Source organism: Opisthocomus hoazin, chromosome 20 (genome assembly GCF_030867145.1).
Source record: "Opisthocomus hoazin isolate bOpiHoa1 chromosome 20, bOpiHoa1.hap1, whole genome shotgun sequence".
Lineage (NCBI taxonomy): Eukaryota > Metazoa > Chordata > Aves > Opisthocomiformes > Opisthocomidae > Opisthocomus > Opisthocomus hoazin.
This window is the reverse complement of record NC_134433.1, coordinates 12,640,807-12,664,291: the sequence shown is the minus strand read 5'-3', so window position 1 is coordinate 12,664,291 and position 23,485 is coordinate 12,640,807. Positions and strand designations below refer to the sequence as shown.

Sequence of the window (23,485 nt, the reverse complement as noted above, 5' to 3'; positions counted from 1 at the left end):
TCGGGCACCTCTGGGAGAGGCGTACGGTGCTGGGTGTGCCCCGCAGATCCCATTCACCGCCTGGGAAATCCCTGACAAATCTGGGACTGGAGCAGAACACAGAATGGATGGGAAACCTCCCCCTTTGCCAGGCCTCCAGGCTCTGCGGGTTTTCTCAGTCCTCTCTCCTGCCACTCACAGCCCCCCCTGCTCCCAAGGATGCTGTTCTTTGCTTTGCAGGATGCGACCCACCCCTGCCACAGCACCCTCTCTCCTGTGCGGGTCCTACGTACGGACACAGAACCCCCCACTGATGGGGTACCCCATCCCCAGCCGCCCCGTCTGCAGGGACACCCACCCACTCGTGGGGAGGGCAGAGCGGGCTCAGCGCAGAGCACCCAGGGTCTCCTCGCACCCCGCGCCTGGGCAGGATGCTTCCCCACCCAGAGGCGGCTGGGGCCGGGGTACCCCCGGGGTCCCCCCCCACCGCCCAGGGACGGGTCTGTGCCGACGTCCCCCCCCTTCCCTGGGGAAAGGGACGCGGGGGCACCCGGCTTTCCACCCCCCCGCTCCCCCGGGATGCCCCGCCGGCACCAACCGAGCTCGGTCGGGGCCGGGCTCTCACGCACGGCTGCAGCGGAGCCCGGGGGGGTCTCCGGGAAGGGCGGGGGAGTGGGGGAGATCGGTAGGGCGGGGGGGCACCCCCGGCTTTCCCAACCGCATCCCCGGATCTGGGCGCGGCCGGGGGGCAGGGGGACACCCCGGGGGCGGTCCGCGGCCCCGAGCCTGCCCCGGGGGCCGAGCCGGGCTGGCCCCTCCTCCGGCACGGCCTCCCGGGGGCGGCGGGCCCGGGGCGCAGAGCGGCGGGCAGAGCCGGGAGCCCGCTCCGCGCCGGGCCATGGCGAGCGGCGGCTCCGCGCCGGGGGGTTCGGGCTCCGCTCCGGGGTCGGGCACGGCCTTGCCCACCCGTTTCCAGGAGACCGAGAAACTGCTGGCGGCTACCGAAAGCCGGGAGGAGAAGGGCCTCCGAGGTTCCAAATCCTTCACGGCCGCGCTGGCCGGCGAGGCGGAGCGCAACGGGCACGGGCTCGCCTACAAGTCGGTGTCGGTCGGGCACCTGGAAGCGGCCCCGCTCTCGCCGTCCCGGCTCAGCCTGGGCAGAGCCTCCTCCACGGCCACCAGCACGGCGGCGGCGGAGCAGGGCCGCCCGCGGGACTACCTGGTGCTCGCCATCTTCTCCTGCTTCTGCCCCGTCTGGCCCATCAACGTGGTGGCCCTCGTCTTCTCCATTATGGTGAGTGCGGGGACCCGCCCGGCATCCCCCCCCCGCCCCCCCCGCCACCGGCTTCCCGCACCACCCCGCCCCGGAGCTGTCCGCGGTGCTGCACCGGCGGGAGGAGCCCGCACAGCTCCCGCAGCTCAGCCGGGAGCCCATCGGGGAAGGGAGACGGGTGGAGGAGGGGGGTGGTGGGGGTCTCTGAGCCGGTGGGGACCGGGACAGCTTGCGGGAGGCGGGGAGGGGGGGGGGGGAAGAAGGGCGGCGCGGGATTTTGGGGTGGGATGCGGGAGTAGCCAGGGCAGAGCTGCGGGATGCTCGGCGAGCCGCTCTGGAGGGCTCCCGGCTTGGTCGGCACAGCCCTGCAACCCCCTTACCCCTCAGGACAACCCTACAGCCCCCCCGGGCACCTTTTATGCTGTCGATTCGAGATGGAGGCAAATCTTCTCTTTCAAAATCAGCTCAGGTTAAGCAATTACCTGCTTCTCACACAGAAATTCACCAAGGGGCACCTGCAACCGGCACTTCCCCCCAAAAAACACCAACAACTTGAAGAAGGGCAGCGGCAGTGGCCACAGAAAGCCCCCTAGAGAGACCAGTTTCCATTTTGAGGAGGAATCATCGTATTTCTGCCAGGGCCAGCTGTCATCTGCGTAGTCCAGTGGTGTGGCGGAGCCTGTCTAGGCAGCATACGGGGAAGCCAGCCAGCCTGGTTTGGCTTTGCACTGCAATGAGAGAGAAAGCAGCTGGGTATTGCATATCCATGGTAATAAACAAGGGCTCTCACGGGGATTTTCCAACCACATTAGCGTTCATGCAAAATAGATTCTCACACTCTGCCTCGGAGGCGTTCGAGCCTCCAGTGCGGTGGGGGTGTGCCTTGGGCCACATAAGGCCCATGGAGTAGAAGAGTAAGCAGTGAAAAAAGAGCAGGAGCCAGTTCATACCGCTAGACAGCGAGGTACCGGTGCGTATTTACTGTGTCGATCCCAAAGGGAGGCAGGACCAACAAGGCAATGAGATTATCTGGCCGTCCTCTGCTTCCAAGGCCCTTGACAGCATTGACCAGAGCCCACCCAGGGCTGGGGCCGGGCATCCCCTTCCTCATCCCTCTGGGGCCACCAAGGCAGATGGCGCACTGGGACAAGCTTGTCCTCCAGGACAAGGTTTCTAGCACACACAGCACATTAGCAACCAGTGCGCATCCTCTGACCCCTTCACAGTCGTCCCTGCACTCCCTGTCCCACGCGACACCTAATTTATCACTGACCTTTCTAGTCTTGGCCATGCCTTGATCATCACCTCCTCCACCCCCCCCCACAACTTGCCCGCCAGGGACCCCTGCACGGCACCAGCGGAGCGGGACGAGGAGTGATCCTTGCTCTGTGCTGACCCTGGGGAGCCACGAAACATCTGGCTGGGTCATCTTGCCAGCAGAAACAGCTCTTGGAGCACCAGCTGATGTGTCACCTGCTTACCCCAGGGAGAAATTTAGTTCCCAGTGACGCCCCCGAGGGTCCCACAGGCTTAGGTCTCTCCACAGAATAAAACCCAGGAGTGCCTGATCACGCACAAATCTGAGCAGGAGCCAGGTTCTTGCAACTCCCAGCACCTGGGGGGGGCAGGGGGGGCCTTTCCACAATGTGCTGACATTCCTTTAGCTCTGCAATTGTATTTTTCTTTCCTAAGTCAATGCTTTTTGCACATGAAAGCTTTTTTTCTGAGTAATAAGCAGCAACCAGAAAGGAAAGCAAATGAAGGCTTTTGGGTTTAGCGTCTCATAAATCATTTTTCAAAAGCTGCTCTCAGATCCCAGCAGGGCCTACGGCCAGAGGTGGGGAAAAAAAATCTGCTCTAGCCCCCAGCCTGTTCCTGATAATGCTGGGCTCAGGAAAATGAGCTTCCTGGAGGCTCCTGCACTGACCCTTGGATGCATTTTCTTGACCAAGCGAGGACCTGGCTGCACTGAGGGGTTTGGGTCCCTCCCCGAGTGGAGAGCGGGGCTGATGGACACAGGGCAGCCCAGCCCCGTGGGACCATCCCAGAGGAGTGCAGGGCAGGGCAGGGCAGGGCACCACACCCACACCCACCCACACCACCTGCTTCGCTGTCACCAAATCCCTTCCCCTTCCTACCAAAGTGCAGTCACATCAGGGGAAGATGCAGAGGGGGTCACTCACCAGTGCACAAAACTCCAAACAAATGAAGTGAAAAAGAAAGGTAAATCCAGCCAGAACCAGCATAAAGTAATGCCAAGGGCAATTCTGCACAGCACTTGGTGTCCAAAAGGAGGGCTGTCATTCCCGAAAGGTGTGGGAGAACGCAGACTATCCTCACTCATTTTAAATGGCACAGTCATCTCAGTCTGGTGTTGACTTCTACCTCTCAGAGTGTTTTCTCCAACAAAACGCAAGTGTCGAGGATTAATGATTTATTCTGGTGGAAGGCAGCAGCGTGCGTCCAAAGCCGGTTCATAAATTGGGAAAGACTGCGGGGGAGAGGAGGTGACAATTTGTCTTCTCTGTCCCTGGGACTAGCACAGAAAAGTAATTGCCTTCATTTGCAACAAGACAACTTAGGTGATCTATCAGGGGAAAAAAAGCTCTTCTGAACTGTAACATGAACAGAAAACAGTTTGAAAACAGGTAAGATGAGTAACTCTCTCGAATCACCCAGACTTACCTGGCCCCACGGGTGCTGCTGTTCAAGCCCCGCTTCCAGGGTCCTCCCCGTCTGCTGAGACTCGTTTGCTGTGACACGGAGTCCCTCGGCGCACGCAGAGCCACTCGCTCCCCCGCAGCCCTCAAGCCCCGCTCAGATATTCTGCCTCGGCGAGCCTCAATTAATAAACAAGATGTTCATGTTTTTATGGGGAAAGCAAAACACAGGATTAGTGATACTAGAGAGTTATCATCAAACCGTTCCACACCAGTGAATAATAGATGCACAGTAACAAATGCTTGCTAAACACCCCGTGCCAGTGCTGATGTATTTTTCAGAATTGTTCAGGATAAATGAGCAGTAAACACTTCCAGACGCTGTAGTGAGAAATATATCAGTGCCTAAGCCTATATATTTTCCTTAGGAGACAGCTAAAACTGCATATTTCACCGCAATCTAACCCACGCCCTGCAAAAATATTACACTTGTTAGAAAAATCAGAGCTTTAAAAAAAACTCCCAAATGCTGGAAGCTGTCAGTGAGCAGGGCAGGGATCCCGTCAGTCCCTGGGCTACTGCGTCCTCCCCGTCTCTCGCCACCAGCCCATGAGGCTTCGTCTTTGTCACCTCCTGTTCTGTGATGACAGCAGGCTCTTGGCTGCATCTCATCGATATTTTGGATATTGTCTGTCCAACGTGCTGTCCAGACCATAGAAAACAAGGTCTCGAGCTCTCTCTTGGTGTCAGCAGTGGGGACGTTATGCAGGGGGGCATGTGAGCGGAGTGGGACTTTTGCAGGGATGCAGCGGAAGCAGCCGCCTGGTTGGGGCTCCGCTACGTTATTTACGTGGTGATACAGACTAAGACGAGTACATGGAAACCTCCAAAGCCGCATTTTACCTCCCCGAGCACCACGGAGCAGCAGCCAGCACGCAGCCGGGCTGGGGCTGGGGACCCTCCGGCCATGGTGCCGCCAAGAGGGTAGCGGTCTTAAAGCAGGAGGAGTGGGAAATTGGGTCGTAAGACGAAGCGTGTGCTCATTTGAATCCTCAGTGATGTTTCACGGTTAGTGCTGGAGCTGTGCTGGGCTGCCTGACTCTCAATTTTCCTTTTTTTAAAAAAACCCCACATTTGACAGGGGACCCTTTCCACCACGGTTGTTATTTCTGAGATACACTTTTTTTGAAAGGAAGGTGGGATTTTTTAAATACACTTCCACCTTTAACTCTTTTTAACTAGCATATTTATTTTTTTAACTCGGAGCTTCCCCAGTTTTAGCAGCATGGCTGGAGATGGACAGGGCAGTGAAAGAAGCCTTTAACCCAAGTAAAAACGTTACTTAAAAGCACCCCTAAAGAAAGAGTAACTGCTTCAAGGCAACTAAAGTATCTACCAAACCCCATCCCCAGTGAGGTCGAGGGGAGTTTTGCCTGACTCCTGCACCGGGTCAGGGTGACAGACCCGTGTGCCGGGCTCCCTCCTCCCCCCAGCCTGGCTTGCTTCCCTTTCCCCCCACTCCAAGCCTTCCCAGCCAGGTGAAAATGTTACCGATGGACCTTAAAACTCCTTATCCAATTTCCCTCCTTCCAAAAGCCCTCCCCGATGGGTTTCACAGGAGGCAGAAGGGCTCTGCATGAATTCAGGAAGGCTTTTCGGTCCGGAGAGCCAAGCTAGCGGCAGACCGTCTGCCTCTTCCCGAGCAGGGAGCTCCTGTTTTGCTGATGGAGGGGCTGCAGCCTCTCCACTGCACACGCAGCGAATGCTGACGCACGGTGAGTAATTTCACCATAAGAACCTCGCCGTGGTACTGCACAGCTGCCCTTCGGCTAAGTGCTAGGTGCTCCCGCAGCCAAGCGCAGGAAGCCCAGCACACTCACACCGGCAGACTGGGGACCACTCTGGGCTCTTCTCGCAGCAGTAATGCGTCTCCCTCACCAGGAACTCTGACTTTCAGTATTTTTCACTTAGGAACCAAATGACTGCTAATTACAAGAGCAAGAAACAAGATTGGGTTCTTATTTAATCACCTACTCTGAAAGTTTACAATGCATCTGTGCATTATAACTTTTCTGACGAGCTGTGCTTGGTCTTCAGGTTGCTGTGTGTTGTCAGCACAGGTGGAGGCTTCTCTTGTCCAGCGAGCAGTAAGAGAGCTGGCACTGAAGCTCGGAGGAGTGAGGCCACAGCATCGCCTTCACTGCCCCATCAGGCACCAGGCAAGGCGTTGGTGAGCCCATGCTCATCCAGTCTCACGCCTTTCCCCTTTGGGTGCAAGCCCAAATCCTGCTCAGCCCACCCAGCCACTTGCAGCTGTGGCCTCAGCAGCACTGCTGGACAGACCCCAGGGAAGCTTCACTAAACCCTCTGGAGATGCCTCCAGGGTCTGGATCTCTGCTGAGCCCATGGGTGGCCAGCCCAGACTGAGCAGTGAAAAGCAAGGTTTCCAAGGAAACCTCCAAGATGTGTTGTCCATCCACCCTGGGTTGCCACTTGTTCCCAAAGATAAGGACTGCCACAATTTATCCCAGCTGAGAGCCTCCCGTTACAACGCCAATGCCCACCAAAGATCAGTGCAAGCTGATCTAGCTCCAGCTCTTGGGGATCTCTCTTCATCCCTTAATGAGTCCACACACCATAATTTCCAGGCACCTGACAGTGCCTTCCCCCATCCTGTTCCTCAGCCCGTGGCCAGGGAGCCCTTTCTTTCAGTCACGGAGCAGAGGAAAGCTTTCACTGAGCTGCTCGAAGAAATCAATAGAGCAGCAGGGGAAATCACAGTGAAACTAGAGGCAGACTAGAGAAGCTATATGGACTATTCCTTCCCTCCCTACAGCACACACAAGAGCAGGAATTAACTGTAGGAAGGCTGCGTGTAAAAACAGAGACGGCGAGCACAACACACCTAAGGCGATGCAGAAATTCAGGGTGATGCAGAGCCACCAAAGCACATCCCATCGCAAGACGAAAGCCAGCAGTTGCTGCCCACTTTATCAAAGCCCTTTCCTCTCGCACAAACATTCAGCTCCAACAGCCAGCAAAGAGGCCACACGCTGCTTTTTTTTTATTGGTAGGTCGGTCATAGTTAAACTCGGAATAATTTCTCAATACATAAATAAATTTGCAGAAGATGATGGAGGCAGGATGCTTTTCCTTGAACATAGGCTCTAGAAGGGAAGCGGTACCCCTGGGAGATGCAGTCCCCTGCACAGTCCCTGCTGCTCTGGGGACCAAAGTCAAGAATTTCAGGGTTTTCCATGAAAGAGTCAGAGAGGGGCTGCTGCTGGAGGGGGCTGCGCTGTGCCTCCTGCCCCACGCTGGGGCTATTTCTTAGTCACTCTGATAAAATACAGACTCGAGCCAGTCCTGCTCGTGCCCAGGGTGAGCAGAACAGCATCCCAGACGGGCTGCTCCGGGCACGGCTGTTTAGCAGGACCACTGGCTGCGAAAGCAGAGGGGACTCGCGTGTCATCCTGTGAGAGCCCAGGATGGCCAATCCAGCCTCCGCTGACACAGCAGCTCCCGTTTTGGGGACTACAGCCAGTCACCCCAGGGCTGCGGCCGTTCTCAAGCTCCTCTTTCTGTGTTTCCCTGCAGTCGAGGAACAGCGGGCAGCAAGGGGACATGGACGGAGCCCGGCGACTCGGCCGCATGGCCAGGCTGCTCAGCATCGTCTCCATCATCCTGGGGACCATCATCATCGTGCTCTACATTTCACTCAGCGTCAGAGGTAACATCTCCTTCTCTTTTCCCCAGCCCAGCTAGAGCAGGAACCTCACAGAGCTCCCGTCTCCAGCCCAGTTTACAGGACACGCCTGACCACCGTCCACCAGCATCCTAGGGCAGGTGGGGCTCCATTCCCACCCCAGCTGCAGTGGCAGGGCACTAAGCACCCATACGGTCCAGGCCAGTTTGACCATCACCAGCTGCACACACGCATGCAAAACACCTTAGAAAATGGGCTCCTTGCAGGAGCAACACTCACTGTTCAAACGATCGGAACAGAAAGTCCTCCCTGTGCTGTCCCGTAGTGCAGTGGTGACCATACAAGGTCCCTCTGGTGAAAGGTCTTGCCCTGGCAAAGGCTGTGGTGGGTTTAGAAGAGTGTAGTGGGGTAAAAACTGAAGGGACACAAATCAACCTGCCCAGAAATGCAATCCCAAAATGTTTGGGGAACCTCCCAATCACAAACCCACCTGTCAAAACCAGCATGATCGATGGCAGCACAGCTCAGGCAAGCAGGAACCTCAGAAACACTCAAAGCCCAAACCAAGAGTGTAAGGGAAACACCTGTGACTACTGGAAGCTGCCCTACAACTCTCTTTATTTTACAGTTTCCTAGAAGACGTTTTAGCATGCAAATACCTTGAAGAGGAGGAAGACAACTTTCCTTTTGGGGTTTTTACTTTCAGCCTTGCAACAAAAAATTGTCACAGTGTAGGTGGGCAGCCCTAGACAGCCTGCTCTGGAGCGCCGACTGAAAGAACGCATGCTTCTACTTCACCGCCTCTTGGAAATGAGTTTGTACAAGTGATGGGATAAAAAACATCGCAAGAAGGAATGGGAATGACCATTGGATGCCGAGCGGAGAGGAGAAGGGGGAAATCCACTACCTCATTCCCCTCCAGCAAAACTCACGGAGTGGGGAGACAACTAAAGTACAAGAGGAGGAGAGAGTTTCAAGAACGAAGCTTATTTTAAAAGAAAAATTTAAGACGAGAACAGGACTTTTTGAGGAGACCTCCTAAGAATTTTGGCACAAGTCACTGAATTTTTGGGAGGTCATTGGTTTTTAAATCGTCAAATTCTCTGTCTCTACAAAAACAAAACAAAACCACAAAGCTCAAACTGCCATCAGGAGCTGAGAGCTGTTCCACGGAGGAGGGAGAGCAGAGCTGCAGCAGGACCACGGCTCTGCTCCGATCGAAACGCAGCTGCAAAAGCTGGAGGACGTGGTGGGTGCTTTTGTATTTTTGATGAAAAAAAAAAAAAAGAGACAATGACCATTTGCATGCCTTTGGGAATGTTCTCCATGTCTGTTCCTATGAGCTCTTTTATCACTTAGGGCAGCTCTCAGAGCTGGCAGAGCAGGATGTTGCTGCATGAGAACGCCGGGCTCCTCCTCACCCGCATCCCATGGTGGGGTTTTTAATGGAAGGAAAAACTGTTTTGTCTGTGAACCCACACATTTCTCTCTCTGTGCACCCAAAGTGAGGTTAATACTCATGGCGCTGAGAAAAGAGCCTGGTTCATCTGTAGCAGCAGTACCAAGGCACGGAGAGCCCGTTCTACCCACTTACACATTTCTGTCACTTCATGTCCATCACAGAAAAGCTTCAGCGTGATCCAACCCCCGCCGCTGTCAGTGCTCGTCTCCCCGATCCTTCTGGGCTCCAGCGTAGGGCCTTCCAGGAGATTTTCAGAGGCATGGAGGAGTTTAAGATCCCATTCCTGTCCCTGCACCCCTCACACGCTCTTCTGCATCTCTGAAAATCTCCAGCATCCCCAGAGCTGGCTGGGGTCAGATCCACGAGTAGTATTATTTTTTAATGTTTTATATATAACACAAGAAAAGAATAGACTTTTCTCCTTCCGAACTGCCTATACGTACTCCGCGCCCTGCCACGTCTTCCATATTGCGCGGCTCTTCGGCTGTTTCCCGTGGGATCCGATCCCAACACGCTCCCTCGAGCCTCCATCCAGCCCCATCCCTCCTTCTTCCCCTTCACCCTGTCCTTGCCGCGGGTTGTTACTGGGGCTGGTCCTTTATTTGGCCACCCAGACTATGCAAAGTTTCATCGCCTGTTATTTTATTCAGGCTTTGTAGATGGCTTCTGGCCATATCCATTGGCTCCGTATTAGCTGAGCCTCTCTCTTTTAGCAAAACTTTGCGGGCACAAGTACATGGCCAAGAGCTGCACTCCCCAGCCTTTCCGTTGTCTCCAGCTGGCAGCCTGGGACTGAGAAATACGGGCTGCACTGAGAAATACGGTGCTTCAGAGCACTTCTGCTCCTTACCGTCAATCTCCCGAAAAAAAATCCCAAATCTTAGACCAAATCTAATGCTTCTGAGGGCTTGTCTACATGGAGAATCTACTGCACGCCACAAGAAACTTCACGACATGGTAACTGCTTGGCACGAACTTCTCCGGAGCATGGGAGTGGGCACTCGCGCATGTGGGGTTAGCACAGGGTAGGGGTGCACTGTACATCCACGCTGTAGTTACTCTGCAGTACCTAACGTGCAAGGCCATGAGCATCGCTGTGAAAATCCTCATCACCAGTTTGATGGCTCCTCTTTAACGTGTTTTATTTTGCTTGGATGTTATTGGAATCCAGAGGGTAACAAAGCCAAATCCCCTAGACACGCTGTTAGCATTTTTCGCTCCATCAAAAGGGGTTCCAGGGACTCACAGCAACAGCACATCACTCCGGCACTTTCTTGGGCTCCATTCCCATCTACCCCTTTGCCTGAGCTTTATTACAAACTATTGGTTTCTAAAATGGACCGAATTTGCAACCTTTCTTTTGCAATTCATTTTCCGTAAGCTTCAGCGGACAGGGGCCGCTGAGCGCTGCTGGGTGTGAGCTCCCACCCGCAGCCACTGCCAGGGTGCCCCTTGGCACCAGACATCATCTCCCTGAGCTCATCCGAAACCCTCCCTTGGCGACTCAAACTCTCAACTTCTGGTTGATGAAATCCCATCAAATCCCCCAGATGTTTCCTTCTTCAGCGCTTGAACCCGAAAGCTGCTCGCTGGGAAACATGGATGGTTTTTTCTGAGATAGGTAAGGGCAGCGCTGCTTGTCTGCGCGTCGTCTGCCTTTGCTCTCTGAGCTGCCCAACTTCAGCTGATTGGAAGAGCTGAGCAAGCTCCTCCTGGGGCAGAGAGAGCCGACATGCAGGGAAAGCTGCTGCAATGAGTTATAGTACTTGAGGGCGCCAAGTATTTATTAAGTAAGAATGTAAATGCTCTTTTATCATTACATAAAGCCTTTCATCTCAAGTGCTTCACCACATTCAAAGGATTAAACCTCACCCCCCCCACGAGGTGGGTTAGCGTTACTCGGCTCTAATTGCACGGGTGGCAAAGTTGCTCAGAGTCACACGCACCGCACAGCTCCAAAAAGAAACCTGTTTTTCTTTCTCCTCCTTAACAGCACCATGTATGAATACAGATTTCCTCCGAGTCTGATTTTTCCCAAGGGATCTAGGAAAACACACACCACACTTCAAAATGGACTGGGATACCTGCAGCCGTAGGGCCGAGGGGGCTTTGCTAGGGAGCTGCAATGGTCCCTGCCGGGAGAAGCCCCAGGTTGGTGAAGCACAGGGCAGCAGAGGTACCAGAATTCATCCGAAAGCAGGAGAAGGCAGAAGTTTTCCCAAAAAAGCCCCGCGGTGATGATTTGTTGCATGCATCCAAACATGGCTTGTGCCCCCTCTCAGCCTGTATCATTGGGCTGCTCAGGTGACTGCTGTTCATCTCAGTATGAAGTGTAACAAAAAAGAAAAACTAAGACCCTTAAATTCCTTTGATTTTTACTCTTCTTTCTGATTCGATACAGCTGCCCTGCTCTGCACTCTTGAATACAGCTTTTTGGTTCTTATCCTGCGTTGAAATCCAGAGGAAAACCTCTGCAGTCACTCCTGACAAAATACCATCTCTCCTTGCAACCTGGCTCTCCAGTGCTGTAGTAACAAACTCCCCAGGGTTACCGGGAAAGTCCCTTCTCCCTGCTCTCCCCCAGCTTCCCCATAAGTTTTGCAGCCTGATATTTTGCAAAGATTTTGCCGTGAGATCCTTGCTTTCCACGTGGTTTTATGGCAGCTCAGCTGCCCCGTTGGCTCTTTTGGGAGCATTAGCTTGTATTTGCGAAGGAAGAGTTGCTGAGTCCCCAACCTTTGACGTACACCTCACCTGCGATTGCGTTATGTGGGGCTAAATCATGGCAGAACTTCATCCTGAGGCCACCAGCACTCAAGTTTCCTCCTTTGGTCTACATCTGGGGAACAACAGCATCCCTCGTGATTTTTTGCTGATTTAGCATTTACCTAAGTGCAAGCGTCTTTTTTTTCCATATCCAGGCACAACTGCTCTTCTCCTTAACTTTTTTTTAGCGTGCAGGAGGGTGATCACAAAAACTGTGTGTCACAAAAAGACTTTCCCGCCCCATCCCCACAAACAAACCCTGTTACTTATGTCACAGCTCGTTGCCACCTGCTGCAGCCTCCTCTAAGCGCGTCAGGACCAGGTTTTCTATGTGCTCGCAACTAGAACAGTCACAAAATCCCCAGGGTCTGACCAACTTCTACCCCCTGGTGAGGGAGAGGCGAGAGATCCAAGCGATGGGGTGGCAATCCAGCCTTACCTGACAGCGGAGTTGAGCTGGTAGGAGGAGAGCTTGCTGAAGAGATGGAGAAGGTGGGAAACGTCTCTAAATGTAAGCTGAAGTAGGAGTTACGATCGACAAGTGTGAGGTCCTGGTGGGATATAAATACACGGTTTGCACTGCTTGGGAAAGAGCCTCTGAGCAGAGCGCGTGGCTGATGGCACCTCTCCGGCACTGGAGTCCCTGGGCTCTTCTCCCCGGGGTTTGGGGGGAGCGGCACAGAAGAGCCCTTGCTGGGTGCACCAATGCCAGATTGAAGGCTTAAGCTGAACAAGGAATTTGCTGCTGCCGAGCAGGCGAGCTAGCTTGGTTTCATCTCACCTTCTTGTAGGACGCGATGATCGATGGTCAGAAAAGGTGTAGCACCAGTCGGCTGGTCACAGCAACAGGCTGGCTGGCACCCGCCCGGGTGCCTGCAGAGGAGCCCAAAGGGGTTCGAGCACAAAGGGAAGAAAGAAAGTGACAGAAGAGTTCATTTAAAAGTTTGCTGTGTTAATGACAGGTTTGCTTTTTCTGGTCGGTTTTTCACTCTGCTCCAGTTTACCCCTTTCTCCCCATCTTCGCCAGTTCAACACACTTTGCCCTCAGCATTTCTACCCCCAGAGCAATGCGCGAGTCTCACCGGCTCTCCCCTCCCACCCTCTGCCTTTCCTTTAATCTGGGACAGGTCTGGGTGGCAATGAGATGCCATCGCTGGGCTTACCCCAAAAGGGGTTATCGAGGGGCAGCGAACCAGCTCCTCTCAGGCTCTGACCCGGGCTGGCTGTGGACCCAAGCAGGCACCGCTGCAGCAGCCGAGCTTCCCGAGGCAACTTCTCCATGTAGGCAAGGGGAGCAGATCCTGCCTTTAGATAAAACGAGCGTTCCTTCTCCGTTCGGTCTGCGGCCAGGGAGAGGCTGCAGAATGCACCCGCTGGGCTGCTCCAGCGACTTACTTTCTTTTTCCCCAATACCCCCAACCTTGCCCTATCACTTTGTTACTTCTCACAGAACCACAACCAGGGCTGCACAGTCAAGCTGAAATAATTTCAGATTTAAGGTCGATTTTCTTTCAGCATACATCCTTTAATTTTGGCAAGGACAATTAGGTTTGGACTGAAGACTCCCATGCTTGGGCACAAGCCAAGGGGTTTGGGGGGGTGGGGGAAGCAGCCTTTTCAACGTGGGAATATTTGTAAAGCATTTGCTGACACCAGTAGGTAGCAAAATTCAAACCTATAAATACCCATCCAAGATAAGAAACATCAGAAAGGGAATGTGTGCAGCGTTCACCAAGGCAACCCTGGTACCACTTGGGAGCAGATGCCCTTGTCAGATGGTGCCCAGGACACAATCCTTCGTGTGGAAGTGCAGGGTCTGTCCCCCCCACTGCCATCACCACCATCCATGCCCTGGCTCCTCCTGCTTCGAAGCCAAACGGGAAGAGCCGTGTTTCTCACACAGCATGACCACATCAGGAATTGCAGCTGGGCGCTTCTCTTTGCTGATAGATGTTTCTTCTTCTGCAGGATGATATGGTATATCTTATATACTTTCTTTGTATTTCTTGGCATGAGAAAAAAATTAAAATGTAACATGCATGGTCAAAGCTGAACTTGTTTCTTCTGTCTAAATGAGACAAAAAAATCCAAACTACTCATTTAACTATTGCTTCACGCTCCAAGAACAAGTAGATCAGCTGGTACGTTGGGTGCAGTGGGTTGTAAATAGTACATAGAAGCAAAAGGCAGAAGAAACCAGCACAAGTCAGTGCAGAGAAAGGCTCAGACAGATCAGCCTTGTGCTGCAGAGTCCAGCGGCACCGAGCTCCTCGGGAAGCACAGCCATTGCAGGAGGTCTCCAGCTGGCTGTTCCCTGCCCTGGGAAAGAGGAGAAATCCTCCTGGCTTGCAGCATGCGAGGGTGGGATGGGCAGAAGTCACTGGGAACTGCTTCTCATCGCTGGCCCTGCCGCTGCAGGTCAATAGCACGGTGAACAACCAAGTCCAAAAGAACAAATTCCAAATCTGCTCAAAAAACAATTACTGATCAAAACCATAGATTTCAAGAATGCACAGCAATATTTGATCTCTACTCAAAAAGCCTAAATGCAAGCAGCTCCAGGAAGCAAGTCCTTTTTAACATTTCTCAAGTCAAGGCTTGAAAATTTAGCCATTACCAAAACCATTGGCTTTAGTCTTTTCCCCCAGAGGAGCTTTCCCAGCCAGACCGGAAGGGTGTTGACCGTGTATAACACACACCTGGAGCCTCTACCAGAGTTCATTTCTCTGTAACGGCACACCAGCCAGCCAAGGCCACTGGTCTGTACTGAAGATGAGTTGCACAACCACCTCCTTCAGCTGAATCCAACACCCTCCTCTGGCTGCACGTCTCTGGCATCCTCCGGGAATGAACGGCAACGTAGCTTCCAGCCCAGCTCAGCTTGGAGACCAGACTTGCCAAGCCTGAGACGAATTAGTTGCCTTACACAGCTCTCTGCTCTGCAGAATATGCTCCAGCTGTCCAGGCTTCAGCTCTGGGCAGGACTTACCGGAGGTAACGGAGTCCCGCAGCTTCCCGAGGACGACGCCTTCCCTCTCCCAGCAAAGCGGCACGCACAAACCATGCACGTGGGAGGCAGGGGCCACCACCAGCAGCGGAGATCAAAAATGAGGTTTTACGGCCTCGGAGCGTTGCCTTGGTATCAGACACAACACTTTCACCCATGTCTATGATGGAAAAAGAGAGATGCAAATTCTCTGCAATGTCGGCAGCCGGCAGCGTGATTCAGCAGCGGACGTACTCAGCGGCCCTGCCCGGAGCGCGTCCTGCGATGAGGTTCCCTCCAAGGCAGAGGCAGGTCGCTCCCCACCGGAACGGCCGGAGGCATCACAGAGCGCTGAGCCACCGGCACTGCCGCAGCAGCCCAGTGGGCCCAGGGCTCCGCTCCCTCTCGCCCGACGGAGCCCACTGGGTAATAACTCTGCAGCAAACGCTGCAAGGAAACCGATTCAGGGGTTGTGTGCTGTGGTCACATTTAGGAAATGGTTGTGCCCGTGCTGGCGAGGCACCAGGGTGAACAGACCGTTCCAGACCACCCCTGTGGTCCAAACCCAAATCCCTTCGTCAGTGATGTGACACAGTAAAGCTTTGGTCTGCCTGTCGTTTTCACGGGCAGTGCTATGATACAGACCTCTTTCCCCTTCTCAAAGATGCAAACTGTAGGGTTTTTTTTCTGGAGGGAAAAAAAGAAATAAATAGGAAAACCTCCCAGGTACTCAACGCCAGAAAAAATGCAGATTAAATGTCAACAAACTCATGGAAAACAGATCTGTTACCCTCATGTGCATCTCAGAAAATGATCAAAGGACCTGTAACTGGTTCTTCTAGACCCGCCGCTGGCCACAACACAACGCCCAGCCCCTGTAAGCTGGAGCTTGTCTCGGTACTGGAGCTGCCCCTGAGGTTTCCTGTGGTTCAGGCAGCGCAGCACTGGTACATCACTGCCCAAACGACTCCCAGGGAGACAGAGCTGCTCTGCAGCCTTGAACACACCACCAACAAGCTCAGCCATCTCGTTTCTCCCACACCTTCTCTTAGGCCACACGACCCACCCCCTGCCCGGCTCTGTGACTTGCGAACAGATTTCCAACAAATTCTCCGTATTTCTTCAGCGTGTTGATTCCCCATTGCTTTGAAAACTGAAAATCTAACTAGACCTGCTGGTTCTTACCCCCACTCATAACACCAGCTACATCAGTGTTCTTGATGTTTAGCTCCACGTTCAAGGGCTAGGACATCAGCTGCTCGAACCTCTTTAAGAGCCACAGCCACGCAGGTCCAAACTTGCAGCACGCCACAGCCACTCCCATTCTGCGCTGAGGTTAGGCATGGTACGGAGCCCGCATTATTCAGCGGCAGCATCCCCCTGCTTCCTCTGCTCACCCAGAAGCGCAGGAGGCACCAGGGCCCTTGGCAACACGAGTGCGATTACAGGGAAGGCCCAAAGAGCCACTGTTACTTGACCTGACAGAGAAACGAAATGTAGGTGTTTAGAAAATTCATTGTAACTCCCCACCATTCAGCAAAGCAAAGGGACTTGGGGTTGTGGTTGGTGGTACCCGTGCACAGCAAAAGACCAGGACAGAGTGGTCCTGGTGGGGAGAGCTTTGGAGGAACAGATGCGATTTGCATCTCGGCACATGATGTCTGAGGTTGCGTGAAGCCATCTTTGCCCTTCTTCCTGGATTGCTTTAAGAATTCAGAGGCAAGAGGGCTGCGCAGGAAGGAACAACGGCTTTGCCCTGGAGGAGGAGGATTTTACTCTCACAAAAACGCCCACACCACGGAGAGATTTCCCTTCAGTGGCGAGAGTCCTCTGGGAGCATCCCGCCCGCGTCACCGCAGCCGCTGGGCAGATGCGGGTTCCAGACTTCAAAGGCCGAAGCTGACGGCCTCTCCTCTGGTGTTTTGCTAAAGAGATGGGAGTGCCAAGTGCTTTAGCCTCCTGTTTTATTAATATGCTGCTCTGATGGGCTCATGTATAATAGATTCGCAAAGGAGCAGCAAGAGGTTCACATCCAGTTTCCGCGTTGCGTATGTTTTCTCCTAAACACTACAGACTCTCCACTCACCTCTCCATATCTGTCCTCACTAATGAATTTGCTTGAGGTTTGGGGTTCAAGCAAAGCGCAAAAAGTTGGTCACTGGTTCCTCAGCTGGTTTCCACGACTTCGCTTCAGATGGGAGCTACGAATTAAAAGCAGAGGGAAAAATGTTTCCATCTTCCCTCTCCTTCCTAACACCGGCTGCTGCTGAAGGAACGAGCGCGCAGCGAGGGGTTTCCTTGGGCACCCTCACAGCCATGTCCAGCCTCTCGGCAAGCGGTCTGCGAGGCGCCGGAGCCTGGGCTGCTGCAGCCACAGAGGCCGCAGCCCCGCAGTGTCGCACCGGGAGAGCTCCAGGCTGCAGAAGCGCAGCAGCGAGACCGGGTGACGAGCAGCACGCAGACGCGCCTGGCTCTGGTACGGCTCGCTCCGGTCTGCAGGGACGCGAGGGGCTTGGAGCTCAGCGCTGGGCCAAAAAGAGAGTAGGCTGCACCCCAAACTTCTCCCTACTCACAGAAGAAGTTATTAGCTCTAGAGAGGAAAAAAAAGATGAAATTAGGATGTGTGGTGGACATCTCCTGCGAAGTTTGAAGTAGTTCACCGAACACGCTCCCTGTAGGCTCCAGTAAAAAAAAAAGCAGAGAAAAGCTGAGTTTGACTTTGTGAGGGTGCCGAAAGCCTCCATCTTCCCCTTTTCCCACCCGGAACAAGCCTTCCCCTCTACAGATGAAGACTTTTTCTGCAGCACGGCTCTGGACGCTGCCTCCAGTCCAGACCCGTCACCGCTCTCCTGCAAATGCAGTCAGAGCAACACAGCCACGGCTCCCACACCGCACGGCCAGCCGTTTATTCAGGGGTCTAGCTGATCCCACATGGCACAAGTTAGCGGTTTCTATCACGTCTCAAACTCATTTTTTTAATCAAGACATGTCCGGCAAACTCCGTCGGAGGACCGGTGGCTGGGATTTGTACAGCTGAAAGAGGAGAGCCTGGCTTGCACCGGTAGGTCTGAGCCGCACCAGCAGACCAAGGCACTGCTCTGAATTAGGACCTTTCCTTTTCAGTGGCTACTGCTGGATTCTTCAGAAGAGGAAAGCTCCCATCCTGCAACCTCTAGAACACCTAAAATCAAGTAATGGGGATTTCTCCATGAGCTAAGCTACCTAGTTTACGTGCTAAACAAAAAAAAGGCTGATGGCCTTCATTGCTTCCAGCTTGGCTGCAATGTTGGATGCTATTCTTGCTCGAGAGCTGCCGAACGCTTCTGAAGCTTGCGAAGTTGTTTGCTTTAATAGCACAGAGCGTGAAACAAAGCAAAGAGGGGAAGTCTCCCCAGCAAAATGCCGCCTCCTGCCCAGCTCACTGTATCTCGCTGCCTCTTGGAAATGTTTAATTATAGGCTGCAGATTCTAAAGTATTTTCTTCCAATTATTTGGTCTCAGGTCCCCAAGTGTTTGGTGGGGTGGTTTTTTTTTTTTGTGGTTTTGCTGTGTTTTTTTTTTAAAAGCCTTCATCTAAGCCAGAGTGTAGGCTTGAAAATTATTTACATTTCCTGAAACATATGGAAACTCCGGCAGAGCTGGCCAGCAGATCCCCCAACCCCGCCGTAAGGTACGGCCAGAACCCAGCGGCGCAGCTCAGACCCAGCTACGGCGAGAGGGCACCCAGAGAGCAGCAACGGCTGAGAGCCCTCCCGCCTCTTGCTAAGCTATATTTCTTTACATAAGCAGTGCATGCTTTTATAGACCTGACTCACAAACCTCCCCACCTCAGTAATATTTTAAAGTAAATTTAGCACTGGTGATACATGCCTGACCTAGAGGGAACTCCATTTATAGCACAGTAGGGAAATATCCACGTATGCCCCCTTCTGCGCTCGGCCTCTCTGCTGGGGTGTTTCTCCGGCGTGGAGGAGCGAGGCTGCGGGAGCCCCAGCGCCGGCTCAGCCTCTCCTCTGTGCTGCAAGGCGGGGGACGCCCACGGGATCGCCCCCTTGCTCGGCACCGCCACACAGGAGCCCACAGTCTCCAGCGGTGACAAGGTCCTCACGTGGTCCCGTTACTGGCTAACGTAAAAAATGATCGTTTGTGCGTGAAGAGCTGGCCCTGCCAGGGACACCTGATCAGCACTTTCACAGCTACTCACGGCTTTACAGCTGCAATATTCCTGAGCATCCTGCAGAGTCTTAAGGTTCCCTGAAAAACCTGACGTTTCAGCAGCATTTCACCCCAAAAGAAGCCAGCTCAGCACAAGCCTGAAGTCAGACGGATCCGCAGCAGCTGGCACACGCAGGCACACCTACCAGCAAACCTCTGAAGAAAGTTTCCACTACACAGCAAGCAGCTCGGTGGGACTTTGCAACCCGCAGCGAGGAGCTGCTCGTTCTTTTCAGCGCACCTCCAGCAAGACAACACATGAAGAATATTGTCCCCGGTTCTAAGAACCTTGCAGCAGACAGACGGGTATGGGCAAGGAAGATAAGAAAACAAAACATCTGAAGGGCGAAAGCCTACCTGTTCACAGCACTGGTGGAGGAGCACGCTGGGCTCAGGTACCAAAGCAGTTACCAGTGATCTCGCAGCTGGAGCTCTAGGTGTGGTGTTCATCACTGAACTTCAAGTGACCCTGGGACAGCCTCTCTGGGCTTCAACGGACAGATTTTTTAAAAGAAATTAAAATTATGAGACCAAAAATAAGTCTGTGTGTTTGAAACGTCTAGTTGAAGCCAAACACCCAGGCAGCAAGGGAGGAGAACATGCCGGGCAGCGCAGCGAGCGCAGGTAAAGCAACACAAGATATAAGACCTCAACGGACACGATGGCAGCAGACCTTTCCAAATCACACCACTGACCGACAGAGGACTCGCAGGGCCTGATAGCCCAGACAACCAGAAAATAACCCACAATGAGAACGCTGCAAATCCTGTTCCAAAGGCAGATGGACTTTGATTACGGCCAGACGTCTCCTGCTTCACCAGCAGCGCTACCAAAACTGGGTTAGCCAAGCCTCCGGGTCCCATCAAGAACAAAGCGCAAGGAGGGCTGCGACGGCACGGAAAGATTAAGCAAGGGATGAGCACAGGCACACAGGCTCATGATGGTCTGCAACAGCTTGCAAAGGAGGGGGACGACGAAGGCAGCACCCGAGCGGTTAACGAGCACATCCCAGGCGTGAAGGCACGAGCCCTGGCAGCACAGCTTTCGTACCCGAATACCCCTGGTTTGGGTAAAGGGCTGGCCTTCAGAGAACGTAAATACCTACTGTAAACATCAGGATTTTCTATTATAACATTTAAAAAATCAAGTCCACACAGCAGTACATCTCCCACGCTCAGTGAAAGAGAGAAAACAAAGACGCTCCTGTCTCTCCGTATGAATTTCCAGCGGAGTGCTCGGCTCCCTTTCAGCAGGAAATCTGCTGGCGGAATCGCACCGGGACCGCTGGAGCGGAGCGCGGCTCATCCATAATGCAGGAACGCCCACTGCGCCCGCGGCTGGCAGGAAGGCCAGCAGTTTTCAATAGGAACAACGGTATTCTGGGAGGCGGATGGTTAAAAATACGTATCTTACGCCTGTGCCACTATAAATTATTGACTGTACAGGGAGTTGGAAAAAAGGATTCAGCCCCATTAATAATTTATTTTCTAATCCAAACGAAGATGGAATTTTATGCACCACTTATTACCAGCACTGCAAACTGGAAAAACTAACTGCACTTCCCAGTATCTCAAGCCAGAATTGCCTTTCCATTTTCGAAACAGTTTTTGAAGTTTCTTCTCTACAGCTTGAGACATAGTCAAAGCCTTCCCTGGGGAAAGCATATGGTCATTCCTGAGTATTTAGCAGGCACATTAAGGACACAGAAATCTATCTCTAAAGCAACATTACAGACACAGCACGACAGCTCCGAAATGACGAGAATTACCTCTTCGCTCCGAGCCTTACGCAGACAGACAGGTATCACAATGCCAGGCAGACACGCTCCTTTGAGAAAATAAATTTGAGTGGCATTGAAAGAGTGAGCACCAGGTCCAGAAACACCAGACAGAGACGGGGCCTTCGGGCACCATGCTGCCTGGTTTGAACACCCGAGGCTGGAGGTGGCCCAGACCACAGCACGGCTAGAAAACTATGGGGTACGGCAGAAGTTCATGGAGTTTTTACGATTGCTTGTACCATGTTCAAAGTATTATGGGTTCTTGGTGTTTGTGATTGCAGAAGGGGGGAAAACAAAAAGCTACCAAACTACTGAGAGGTGTTTTAAAGAGGGGGGGAGGCACCTTATGCTCACAAGGCTCTTCAAACCAAAGTCAGTTGCTGTGAGTTTCGGCGTGCCTTTGAGAATTTAATGTTTTATACCATGGATATATAGAAAACTTTTTAAAGCTTACCTCTGAAGAGAGCCATCCTTGTTCCATCGGTCACAGAACAGCAAGAAAAACTCACAGCTATATTGAGACCCCTCCAATGCAGAAGCGGAGAAGGGGAGTCTGGGTCTGCGCACGCAGGCAGGAGGAACACATCCCACCAAACCGAGCACTTCGGGTCAGGAAATGCTCCACCACATCTGGTATTTGGGACAAAAATGGAGAACAAACTCATACACGCGTTCAGCGACAATCCCAAAGCAGAGAGATGAATCTTCTCTGCATCCTCCTCAAAGTTTAGGTAGGCAAAGATTGTCATGGGGAAAGAACCAAGCACCTTGCTTAGAATTCTAATTTATTATTAAATTACATATCAAAGCTTTTTTTTTTTTAAATACATACAGAGAATGCACAATAGGTGTGAACAAAAATAATTACAGCTACAATAAAATAAATTTCAAGAAGCTGTATGAAAAGCAAAATATCAGAAAGTGCAATCAGAAACTCATTTACGAGGGTCCAGATTGGGATATTTTGTGAGAAAGGGTTTTAGTTTTCATCTTGAGTGTTTATTTAAACTGCTTTCCTCACCCAGTAGTAGACAGACCAACAACCGCTTGTGTATTCAGAACTGAAAGCATCACCGCTGGTTTCAGACATCCAGCCCACAGGAGAGATACGGGGCACCAAGAGGACTCGCAGCCGTCACCTAGGGTATGGCTCAGTTCTGTCTCGCTACGCCCTTCCCTGCAGCCCCCCGTCCTGCACATTGCTAGCAGCACCGCTGTTCCGGAGGATGGCATCACCCAGCACTGTTAGCAGGAGTTTCAGCATTGCTTCCTCCTCCAGAAGCGATACAGCCGTTACCTCTCCTTCCCGTTTCAAATGAAAGCTTGGGGGGGGGGGGGAGCGGGGAGGAAAAATAGGAAAAGGTTATGCATCAAGTGATCTTGGGAGAGACAAGCTGTCAAATTTAGGGAGGTAAAATAATCCCGACTAAATGAGTTACACGATCAGAAGTGGTGGACCAGACTCTCCTACCTCTGTGGCAGTTTTGGGGAAGCTTCAGGAATGTGCCTCCTCAGAGGAGGCAGCCCCGGAGCACAAGCTGCCAACAAATTTATTTGAAACTTTCACATCGCCTAAAAATCTACTTCTGCTCTTTTGTTTTCAACCTCCAGCAGGGAACTGACTCCTCCTTCTCACAGCAATCTTAAGACTGTCCAAAAGAAAGGACTTCTAAAACCACAGGTGAAAAATTCTAGTCAATTCGTCAGTATAGGGAATCCGCAGCAATTTACACCCTGCTTGGACACCCAAAAGCTCCTGAAACCAACACTGGTTAACAAAAAGCGCTGTGCCTCCCGAGGCAGGGCAGGCTGCCCCACGCCCAGAGGCAGGGCACTGCTTGGTCCCCGAGCCGCAGGGCCGGCCCTCGCCACCGACGGGACACGCAGTGCCGGGTGCCGCCCCGACGCCATTCTTCTGCGCTAGCAACCGGCACTCGAAGATCAGGTAAACATGTAAAAAAACTGTCTAAAAAGGAAGGATAAAAATATTTGCGTCCGTGTGAAGCATGGCATCAAAACTTCTCAACACAATCTCTGGCGTTCTAGCGCCGAGCTAAGGGGTTGTTGGAAAGGTTCAACATCAGTGCTTGCATATTAGCAAGAACAAAGTAGAAATTTAAAAAGAGTGTCTGTGGGGGACATGTGCCCTGTAGAAATATTGTGGATTTTCTCACTTCATTTCAATGGCTTAGCGATAATTTTCTTCGCGCAATTCTGTTTGGTGGAGTTATGAAACTGCAGCTTTGCCAGGAATTGCAGAAATGAGAATCCTTTAACCACATTTTTTTTTCCTTAGAGCAAGGGGAACCACGCAGAATGAAAAACTCAAGAGAACATATTTAGCAACAGGAGACACACAAACCTGTATTTTGGGGTTTGAGATGAAACACTACAATTCACCGCTTTCCTTTACGGTCCCCTGCCCTAACTACAGGTCTGTGCTGTTAGAGACGTTCCGGGGAATCCACAAGCCTTTCCCCTGGCTAGATCCAAGCACACCGCGTCAGAGCGCAGAGCACAACGCCTGCTCACACTGCCAGAGGACTACAACAAGATGATGAAAGGGAAACTACAAGGTTAATTAAATGTATTGTTCAACACAAAACTGTCTCAAAACCAACACAAATAAAAACCATGGAGGGGCTGCCAACACTGAAA

General features: G+C 52.7%; 1 protein-coding gene across 1 annotated transcript; it reads left to right on the top strand.

Moving 5' to 3' along the window:
• The first annotated feature begins 805 nt into the window (after positions 1-805).
• On the top strand, positions 806-13,894 carry LOC104327163 (trafficking regulator of GLUT4 1). Its single transcript, XM_075440395.1, has 3 exons — positions 806-1,273; positions 7,510-7,642; positions 8,247-13,894. Exons 1-3 carry the CDS (start codon positions 878-880, stop codon positions 8,252-8,254), a joined length of 537 nt encoding a protein of 178 aa, XP_075296510.1. The 5' UTR covers positions 806-877; the 3' UTR covers positions 8,255-13,894.
• Positions 13,895-23,485: the final 9,591 nt, after the last annotated feature.